The 11,392-nt window shown below is 41.0% G+C and overlaps 1 protein-coding gene across 1 annotated transcript in view; it reads left to right on the top strand.

Annotated features, from left to right (window-relative positions):
- Window positions 1–11,392, top strand: part of LOC110458634 (cell division cycle protein 27 homolog) — a 40,794-nt gene that overhangs the window by 16,515 nt on the left and 12,887 nt on the right. Inside the window, exons 6-14 of the mRNA XM_021510421.1 lie at window positions 656–831; window positions 1,269–1,406; window positions 4,541–4,569; window positions 5,998–6,040; window positions 7,205–7,253; window positions 8,193–8,300; window positions 8,791–8,963; window positions 10,402–10,554; window positions 10,790–10,870. Of these exons, the coding sequence (XP_021366096.1) occupies window positions 656–831; window positions 1,269–1,406; window positions 4,541–4,569; window positions 5,998–6,040; window positions 7,205–7,253; window positions 8,193–8,300; window positions 8,791–8,963; window positions 10,402–10,554; window positions 10,790–10,870 (950 nt within the window). The remainder of the gene's footprint in view (window positions 1–655; window positions 832–1,268; window positions 1,407–4,540; window positions 4,570–5,997; window positions 6,041–7,204; window positions 7,254–8,192; window positions 8,301–8,790; window positions 8,964–10,401; window positions 10,555–10,789; window positions 10,871–11,392) is intronic.

Genomic DNA, 11,392 nt, shown 5'->3' with positions numbered 1-11,392 from the left:
CTAGGGGAGAGGGGGTTGTAACAATTGTAAGACATCAACAGTACAATGACATCTTGTCAACAATTCATTAACATCCTAGGGGAGAGGGGGTTGTAACAATTGTAAGACATCAACAGTACAATGACATCTTGTCAACAATTCATTAACACCTGAGCCCGTATTCATGAAACCGTTCTCATGCTCAAGCATGGATTGTGTGCTCAAGCCTGATTTCTTGTTCCGTTTATATATTATGATGAAATCTTACTTTGTCAATGATTTGGGGGAAAAATTGAAGAGACTTGAAGCCAAATACTGTTTTCAATGTTTACATTTGACTTTTTGATCGTTTGACATGATTTAAGTTGGTTACAAGAAAGTTGGTTTGAGCACAAAATCCATGCTTGAGCATGAGAACAGTTTCATGACTACGGGCTCAGGTCAACAATGAGTTGAGCATATAACGTCAACATTACATTATGTATATGACTAGGTCTACAGGGTAAGAGAAAACGAATCATTCATCCCCTCGAGGTGAATTCGCTTGTTTATAGGTGAATGCGGTAAAGGTCACGCGTAAACTATTCTGTAAAGAGTATGCCTTTATCCTATGTATATTTTGCCGACAGTTTATCCATCTCAACATTCTGTACATATACATATGTTTCCTGAACAGGTGACAAAAGTGAACCCTGTCAGGTATTCAAGGCGCCGCCTAACTCCCAGATCACAACAATACCTCAGGTGGTCAAACACATCTGCAGTCCCAACTTGGCTCGCCTCGACATGATGGAATTCCTGAAAACTCCGGATACACTTCAGCAACACACCCTCTGCGAGTCCAAAAGTCAGGTTAGTACTCTATTTCCCAATCAAAGGATTTTCGTGTTATAAGCCAAACTTATACACATTCCCAATGAGATTTAGTTTCGCTCAGTTTGTGGAGGTTGGATTGAGAATGGTGCCAAGTTTTGATAATATTTTGGTGACTGAAGCATACTCTAAAAGTAGCAATCCTAAATGTTGATTTTGTATCCTGTAACTCTAAATGTTGATTTTGTATCCTGTAACTCTAAATATTGATTTTGTATCCTGTAACTCTAAATGTTGATTTTGTATCCAGTAACTCTGAATGTTGATTTTGTATCGTGTAACTCTAAATGTTGATTTTGTATCGTGTAACTCTAAATGTTGATTTTGTATCCTGTAACTCTAAATGTTGATTTTGCATCCTGTAACTCTAAATCATTACTGACTCAGATATTGGAATGTTTAATATTTATTTACAGACACCGTTTCAAGGTCAAGGGACGCCATTTACACCAAGTTTTGCAAATCTAGACTCGCCGTCACACCTTATGTTTGTCACGCCCTCGCCAGCACTGACGGACAGTAATACTCTGGAAAGCCGGGCACCTTGTAAAAAGGTACGCTACGACTCTGTCATAATTGTAAAGCTGCTTCTCTGTGGACAGATATTATGGAAAACACAATGAATATACTGTGAACATACATATTATAGTGCACTCAAATTTTAGCACATTATCAAATTTAGTACATTAGCACATTGACGAATTAGCGCAACCCAAAAATATGCAATTGAGAATTATATACATGAACTTTGGTTGGCACATTCATAATCAAGCTCAATAATTCAGATGCAAATGATACTAAAGTAAGTTAAGTTTACAGTAACCTTCTAGGAGAGGGGGCTGAAGTTTACAGTAACCTCCTAGGAGAGGGGCTGAAGTTTACAGTAACCTTCTAGGAGAGGGGGTTGAAATTCAGCACTAAGGATGGTCAAGTGACTGTTAGCATCTCTTAAACTAATAAATAGTTTAATTGTTGAAGAGTGGGGCTGCGGTTGCCAGGTGGTTAAGGTGTCTTGGCATTTTGCTTCCACTAGCCCTCCACCACAGGGTGACGGGTTCGAGACCTAGGTGGGCAGTCGCCAGGTACTGGGCGTAGATCGGTGGCTTTCTCCGGGGAACACCAGCTTTCCTCCACCAACAGAACCTGGCACATCCTTAAATGACCATAGCTGTTAATAGGACGTAAAACACAACCAAAACAAACAAAACCTGGTACATCCTTAAGTGACCATGGCTGTTAATAGGACATAAAACTCAAACAAACCAAACCTGGCCCGTCCTTAAATGACCATAGCTGTTAATAGGACGTAAAACACAAACAAACCAAACCAAACCTGGTACATCCTTAAGTGACCATAGCTGTTAATAGGACATATAACACAAACAAACCAAACCTGGTACATCCTTAAGTGACTATAGCTGTTAATAGGACATAAAACACAAACAAAACAAACCTGGTACGTCCTTAAGTGACCATAGCTGTTAATAAGACATAAAACACAAACAAACCAAACCTGGCACGTCCTTAAATGACCTTAGCTGTTAATAGGACGTAAAACACAAACAAACCAGACCAAACCTGGTACATCCTTAAGTGACCAAAGCTGTTAATAGGACATAAAACACAAACAAACCAAACCAAACCTGGTACGTCCTTCAGTGCTCCAGATAGCTTGCGTGAATGCGTATTCACGCCTGATAATTCACAAATTACGCAAAAGAAAAAAATGAACTTGCTTAATTCACGCAAGCAAAATCCGGAACATTGCGTCAGTCTCCGGGACCAATTTAGCAGATTATAATACGCTTACAAGTGAGTCACTGAGACGCTTGCATAGTACTCCTGTTACAAACGCTTATATGAGCGAGAATTGAATCATGGCGCTTTTAAAACAATCACTATTTGTCACTTGGTCTCGTCTCTTTCGCTGCGTAGTAAATTGTCCTACATACAGAATTGGCACAGTCATTTGTTTTACTCTCAGTAACTTCATCATCGTCGATGTCTTCCATTAATGTTGTGACCGTTTCACGAAGCGTGTTTCTTTTTTTAATTGAAGTTTCTTTTGTGATACTTTCAATAGTGGACAAGTGATACTCTGATTATTCATGTCGGGTAAGGGCACTTTTTTGAATATTTGAGCAGCCCTTTGTGAAAACGTTGTCCTTCTTGTGTTTGGAGCACGACGAACATTCAAGTTCAACAAGGTTTGGCCATCCGTTTGACCAACAGTCTGGACCGTGACGTCAGCCCCACATGTTCAAAAGTTATCTGGAGCACTGGTCCTTAAATGACCATAGCTGTTAATGGGACATAAAACACAAACAAACCAAACCTGGCACATCCTTTAATGACCATAGCTGTTAATGTGACATAAAACACAAACAAACCAATCCTGGCACGTCCTTAAATGCCCATAGCTGTTAATAGGACACAAAATACAAACAAACCAAACCTGGAACGTCCTTAAATGACCATAGCTGGTAATAGGACATAAAACACAAACAATCCAAACCTGGTACGTCCTTAAATGACCATAGCTGTTAATAGGACGTAAAACTAAAACAAACCAAACCTGGTACGTCCTTAAATGACCATAGCTGTTAATAGGACATAAAACACAAACAAACCAAACCTGGCACGTCCTTAAATGACCATAGCTGTTAATAGGACATAAAACACAAACAAACCAAACATGGCACGTCCTTAAATAACCATAGCTGTTAATAGGACATAAAACACAAACAAACCAAACCTGGCACGTCCTTAAATGACCATAGCTGTTAAAAGGACATAAAACACAAACAAACCAAACCAATTATTGATGAAGAAGATGGATTACAAATAATATGGATAATAACTAGTAATGGAGAATGTCTACTGCTTACAAATAAATAAAAAGGAAAAAAAGGCTTCAGACAAAAGTATTTTTTGAGAACAAGGCTACTAGAAAGAGTAAACATGATGTTGCTGCTCCATTCAGATACGTGGCCTACAGGCAAATCAAAATTAGCACTCGTCTGGTCAGTTGTTAGTGGGGACATGTACAATGGAGATGGTTTTGCGAGACCACTGGGGATGGTGGCCATAGGTTACCTTTCTGGTTTCCATGATAAGACCATTTTTACAGATGACTTTCTTCCAATATAAACAGATGGACTGTTAGGAGGGGGATCCAAATGATAATTTCTTTTAGCAAAATTTGAAATATACCCAGTAATATGTCATTTCAGCTGCTTATCAGGGAGGGGGGAGAAGCTACTGCTTTGCATCAAGAATTGATTCTTTTTTCTTCTCTTTGGTTTTGCTGAATTAGGTGTATCTGAATGGAGTGATCCTTTGATGTTTTACCAATATCATTTGCTTATGTGAAACCATTGTTACGATATAAGATCTCAGGGAAAATCCTGGAATTTGAGAGCAGTGGGCCATTTCAGCAATTTTTAATCCATAACAAAACTAAGAGGGGCCATTCTATGTAAAACTAAAAGAAAAATTGGAACATGGAGGGGTCAATTTCAGTTTTGAGGGGTCAATGGCCCCATGGCTCCTTCCAGGATTATCCCTGGGGTCTATTATGTTAATTGTTAAATATCAAATATCAACACTTAGAAAATATTATTAGTCACGTTTTTGAACTAATGTATAAGTTAATGTGTTTGACATTTCATGCTTTATTATGTTTTAGCCTGTGACACGGAGAAGTCAACAGACGGGGTAAGTAAAAAGTCAAAACCAGAATTCAGTTATTCTTGGCCGAAAATAACCTCACTCATCCAGAACAGTCATAACTTTGGTACATGTTCTTCATTTGTAACCCTATCACAAACATGATTTGCTAATTACAGAGGAAATGTTTTAGCACTTACATAATCGTTTGATCGTAGTTTGATAACCACAGGTTTGTGTAGCTGCCAGTGCCTGTTTTACATGATGTGGCGTTGGTAGACAGTGTAACATTATCGTTTGATCCTAGTTTGATAACCACAGGTTTGTGTAGCTGCCAGTGCCTGTTTTACATGATGTGGCGTTGGTAGACAGTGTAACATTATCGTTTGATCCTAGTTTGATAACCACAGGTTTGTGTAGCTGCCAGTGCCTGTTTTACATGATGTGGCGTTGGTAGACAGTGTAACATTATCGTTTGATCCTAGTTTGATAACCACAGGTTTGTGTAGCTGCCAGTGCCTGTTTTACATGATGTGGCGTTGGTAGACAGTGTAACATTATCGTTTGATCCTAGTTTGATAACCACAGGTTTGTGTAGCTGCCAGTGCCTGTTTTACATGATGTGGCGTTGGTAGACAGTGTAACATTATCGTTTGATCCTAGTTTGATAACCACAGGTTTGTGTAGCTGCCAGTGCCTGTTTTACATGATGTGGCGTTGGTAGACAGTGTAACATTATCGTTTGATCCTAGTTTGATAACCACAGGTTTGTGTAGCTGCCAGTGCCTGTTTTACATGATGTGGCGTTGGTAGACAGTGTAACATTATCGTTTGATCCTAGTTTGATAACCACAGGTTTGTGTAGCTGCCAGTGCCTGTTTTACATGATGTGGCGTTGGTAGACAGTGTAACATTATCGTTTGATCCTAGTTTGATAACCACAGGTTTGTGTAGCTGCCAGTGCCTGTTTTACATGATGTGGTGTTGGTAGACAGTGTAACATTATCGTTTGATCGTAGTTTGATAACCACAGGTTTGTGTAGCTGCCAGTGCCTGTTTTACATGATGTGGCGTTGGTAGACAGTGTAACATAATCGTTTGATCGTAGTTTGATAACCACAGGTTTGTGTAGCTGACAGTGCCTGTTTTACATGATGTGGCGTTGGTAGACAGTGTAAAACAAAAAGTCGGTGAATGGTATCCAAGCTATAGTAAAACCCGCCGAGACGAGGTTGTCCTTGCCCGTCTCCTGATCGGTCATTCAGACGTAACCCGATCAATACAAAGGTTTCCAGTGTACTGGCTTGAAGTGGGGGCAAACTGTTACAACACAAACAAATAAAACTGTCATCGGGACAAAATCCAGCCCGGGATAAAATTCAACTAATGAGCTACCTGATGTATGTTTGACAATATCTTAGTTTGACAAATGAATTTTTCTCACCATGTATCTTAAGTATTTTTTCTGCTTTGTAGGATACAGAATAACCCCCCTGCAGTACGGAAACGTACAGTGAAGGTAGGCTTCAGTAGTGTATAGTATAACCCCCTGTGGTACGGAAACGTACAGTGAAGGTAGGCTTCAGTAGTGTATAGTATAACCCCCTGTGGTACGGAAACGTACAGTGAAGGTAGGCTTCAGTAGTGTATAGTATAACCCCCTGTGGTACGGAAACGTACAGTGAAGGTAGGCTTCAGTAGTGTATAGTATAACCCCCTGTGGTACGGAAACATACAGTGAAGGTAGGCTTCAGTAGTGTATAGTATAACCCCCTGTGGTACAGAAACGTACAGTGAAGGTAGGCTTCAGTAGTGTATAGTATAACCCCCTGTGGTACGGAAACTTACAGTGAAGGTAGGCTTCAGTAGTGTATAGTATAACCCCCTGTGGTACGGAAACGTACAGTGAAGGTAGGCTTCAGTAGTGTATAGTATAACCCCCTGTGGTACGGAAACGTACAGTGAAGGTAGGCTTCAGTAGTGTATAGTATAACCCCCTGTGGTACGGAAACGTACAGTGAAGGTAGGCTTCAGTAGTGTATAGTATAACCCCCTGTGGTACGGAAACGTACAGTGAAGGTAGGCTTCAGTAGTGTATAGTATAACCCCCTGTGGTACGGAAACGTACAGTGAAGGTAGGCTTCAGTAGTGTATAGTATAACCCCCTGTGGTACGGAAACGTACAGTGAAGGTAGGCTTCAGTAGTGTATAGTATAACCCCCTGTGGTACGGAAACGTACAGTGAAGGTAGGCTTCAGTAGTGTATAGTATAACCCCCTGTGGTACGGAACGTACAGTGAAGGTAGGCTTCAGTAGTGTATAGTATAACCCCCCTGCAGTTTTGTTGAGGTAGTGTTATATGTGCTTATGTAAGTATTTCAGGTCCTGTTTGTAACTAGCTTATCGGTTATTTGTGAGGGTGACACTTCTCTGGATTTTCATAGTGTTATTTGTGATGGAAAATGGCACAAAATTGAAGCTGTGAAAAGGGAGACAATTAAAGTGGATAGCATGTGGTTGTGGAAGTTTACAATACCAACGGGTAGTGATAAACAATCAATCGTTGTGAATGGTAAATTGATAAAGAGTGGTTAACATACAATAGATGACATGCATGGACAGCAAAGGTGACCTTGGTGGATTCATAATTTCTGTGTTGTGACAAGGTCGTCTCCTTTTACAGGAAAACAAAAGTCCAAGAGGAACGGGAAGAAATCCAAAGAAAAATATAGGTATGTGTACATATATGGGCCACTGCAATACTGAATACCAGGAAATTTTCAGAGTAGTTTAAAATTCGCCATTTTTGCCCCCCTCAATGAGGGCTAATATATCATGTCATATACGATACACCAGGAATTTTTCAGCGTAGTTTAAAAATCACCATTTTTGCCCTCCTCCAAACAACATGCCCTATACAGTATAAATTTCCCAGTGAAGGGTGAAATACACATTGGGCGAGGAAGGGAGTTTTACTGGTGGATGGCAAATAATTGACAGAATGAAAGTTTTCTGGTGGACTGTACTTCAGTCTGCAGGTATCACATAAACCCACATATTAGGCAGGCTGTTTAAATTTGTAGATACTCATAGATTTATTAGTCAAATGACATAAACATTAATCAGGTGTTGTATACATTGTAGTAAACCAATCGATGATCAACTGTATAATCGGTTCATAATTTTGTAGGACTGAATACCCAAATAAAGTGATAACACTACCACTACATCAATAGACAGTTGATAGCTATACATTAGGTTTCGTTCTTTCATCATGAATGGATCACGACCGAAGGGTTGTGGGTTCGAGTCATGGTATGGCACTGTGATGTATCTTTGAGCAAGATACTTTACTCCTCTTGTTCCAGTCTACTCAGCTGTAAATGAGTTTGTGGTTGGGCAGTGCTAGAATTGTTGACTGCTAGCTGTTAGCGCCGAAATGGCAGCTCAGGCTGCATGCTCCCCAGGGAGAAGAAAGTTATTGGCTGGTTGCAAAGGCCCTATAACCACGGATAATAATTTGTGAACCACTTTGAGACGAACTACGAACTAGGTTGTAATAAAGCGGTATATAAGAACCTCGAATAATAATAATATATTCCTTCCTAACTGGGTGTATTTATATTGATGTTTGTTTTGGGATGTGTTCAGTGTTTTATGTTCCTTGCCAGGTCTGGGGCTGGGGAAGACTGATCATACAAATGACACGGGTACGAAGCCTCTACAGTCGGACACACCGTCACAAACACAGATTCTCCAGATACAACATCAGTCCTTGTGTAAGTATAAACACTGATAAGGTAGGTGAATGACACAGGTACAAAGCCACTACAGTCGGACACACCGTCACAAACACAGATTCTCCAGATACAACATCAGTCCTTGTGTAAGTATAAACACTGATAAGGTAGGTTAGTGACACGGGTACAAAGCCACTACAGTCGGACACACCGTCACAACCACAGATTCCCCAGATACAACATCAGTCCTTATGTAAGTATAAACACTGATAGGCTAGGTGAATGACACGGGTACAAAGCCACGACAGTCGGACACACCGTCACAAACCCAGATTCTCCAGATACAACATCAGTCCTTGTGTAAGTATAAACACTGATAAGGTAGGTGAATGAACACAATCTTTATCCTTTTATCCAAACGCAAGGAAGAATCGCAAGAAACTGCTTGAAAACTGCATGACATGTGCTTGAATTTTGTCCATAATAGTCTGCATGACCAGTAAAAAGGTTTTGACCATGTGCTTTGAAGGTGGAATGCTGAACCTGTTGCAGAGCATGGGGCGGGCATACCAGGCCCTGAGTCAGTATGACTGTAGAAAGGCCATCGAGTGCTTCCAGGACCTGCCCCTCCACCACTACAACACTGGCTATGTCCTGTGTAAGGTGGGACGCGCATACTTTGAGCTCGCCCAGTATCAGAAGGTGAGGATGTGTTACTTCCCCTTGTCATATTGTTTAGCTTACCCTCTGTCAGAATGAGAGTTCTATATATTACCTCCCCTATTAGAATTGAACTGATCAGGGCCTCTTTTGTTTATCGCAATCCGAACGGTTGTACCGGTTGAACCAGAGTTGTTCTGTAATGAAATAAGGTCGGACCTAGAAACCTGATGGTGCTTTCAGGCGAGCTTTGACAATGCCTTGTAAGGCCTGAATGAACAATTGCACGTTCGCCAGGATTTATACCCCAAATTGTTACATTTAAAAACAGACAAACTGGTTGTTCCGCATAAACGAACAGGCCCCCTCTTATGCTTTGTCAGAATCTTAAGTTTTATAAATTACCTCCCTTTGTCAAAACCAATTCATCAGCTTGAAATTGCCTGGTGTACAAGTACTATATGTGAATTCTGTACATTACCTTCCCTAGTAAATCAAATCCATTGGAAATTTGCATTTGGAATGTGATAATTAGAGCTTGCCAAGTATCAGATTTTGAGCACAGGTTTTAACATCTCCTCATTAATCAGATCATTTACAACACCTAAATTATCATTAAAAAGAACTAAAAATAATCAGTGAAATCTATCACTCTGGTGGGTTGTACCTAGTTACTCCAAATCAGAAGGTGAGTACTACAGACCACCCAGCCTTGTCAATTCATTTACATCCGGCTGCTATTATCAAATGAAAAATCATCCTATAGGTGGGTATGCCTGCTTAGGTATGGTATGAGGAAGTGAGGACTATCTACCCTTCGTCTGCTCAACCGGACAGTTAGGCTACATTCGCGTTACCGGTTGAAACGGTACGTGTGGCGCAGAAATTTTCCACGATAAACGAACACACTTGGACCGTTCTATAAGCAGAGCTAAAAATGCACAGTTTCGGAGAATAAAAAACAATGCATCAAGATTATTATGCCCTCACGCGTCCACAAAATTACATAACGTATCATAAAAACTACATGTGGCTTGACATTGTTTTAGAAAGAATAACGCAAACTAGCAATATTCAGCAGTTTAGTTTCGGCCAGGTACGTCTGGACCCCTCAATCTACACGTACCAAATTTTCCTGAGGTCAGCCTCGGTCCAAATCTGTACCTGTCGTTTTCTTTACAGGTTCAACCGTTTCAACCGGTAACGCGAATGTAGCCTTAGGGATCTTCATTCTATCACGTAACTGTTGACCCATCTCACCCGATAACAAAAGTTCTACATTTATTTGAGAATTGATCTTGTATATGAGTTGTGAGCATGTGTGTGAATATATATATTAAGGGGTTTAAATCAGTTTTAATTATTTGATTGGCATTTGAAATTGTGCCGCTATATGGTTCCATTCTGGAATAGTCATATCTGTCGACCTGTCTGTCCGAGCCCGATAACAAGCCTACATGCATGAGATATTGGGTTTCAGGCCGAGCGTGTTTTCTCCGAAGTGAGGTCATTAGAACCTTACCATTTGGATGGCCTGGAAATACACAGTACTACCTTATGGCATTTACAGAAGGATGTTGAGTTATCTACCCTTGCTCAGGAACTCTCTGACATGGATAAATCGGCTCCACAGGTAAGGCAGCACAGGATTCCTTTGGTAAATACAACATGTCAGGACTTTGTCCGAACATTTAAGAAAAAATTGAGTGAAAAAGGATTAAAATTTGGACAGTATTCCTATCACAGGAGCAACAGCCTCTTTTCATACGCATAAAAGAGAAACGTGACATGCAATACAATATTACCTGAAAAAAGTCAAATTGCAGAAGTAAATTATATTTGAAGTATATGTCTTCTTTATACCACAGGCGTGGTGTGCCATGGGGAACTGTTTCAGTCTACAGCGAGAGCATGACACTGCCATCAAGTTCTTCCAGCGAGCAATACAGGCAAGTACCAGGGCCGTTTTAGTATAAACGGTTAAACCGGTCGGACCACAGTTGTTCGTTTATTAAATATGGTCGGACCTAGAAATCTGAAGTTGCTTCAGGCGAACCTTGACAAAGCCTTGCAAGGCCTGCATAAACATTTGTCTTGGTTTCATGAACGTTCTTTAGGAGAAGTCTTTCATTGCAGCTTGTGGGAATTCCTGCCCGTGTCAATCTTACCGTCTGCCACTGTCTGCGGGGTGGGGTGGGGGATAACTTGTGGGAATTCCTGCCCGTGTCAATCTTACCGTCTGCCACTGTCTGCGGGGTGGGGTGGGGGATAACTTGTGGGAATTCCTGCCCGTGTCAATCTTACCGTCTGCCACTGTCTGCGGGGTGGGGTGGGGGATAACTTGTGGGAATTCCTGCCCGTGTCAATCTTACCGTCTGCCACTGTCTGCGGGGTGGGGTGGGGGATAACTTGTGGGAATTCCTGCCCGTGTCAATCTTACCGTCTGCCACTGTCTGCGGGGTGGGGTGGGG

The sequence above is a fragment of the Mizuhopecten yessoensis genome, unplaced genomic scaffold (assembly GCF_002113885.1).
Source record: "Mizuhopecten yessoensis strain PY_sf001 unplaced genomic scaffold, ASM211388v2 scaffold9683, whole genome shotgun sequence".
NCBI lineage: Eukaryota > Metazoa > Mollusca > Bivalvia > Pectinida > Pectinidae > Mizuhopecten > Mizuhopecten yessoensis.
The sequence above is the reverse complement of the archived record's forward strand: the minus strand, read 5'-3'. Positions and strand labels throughout refer to the sequence as shown.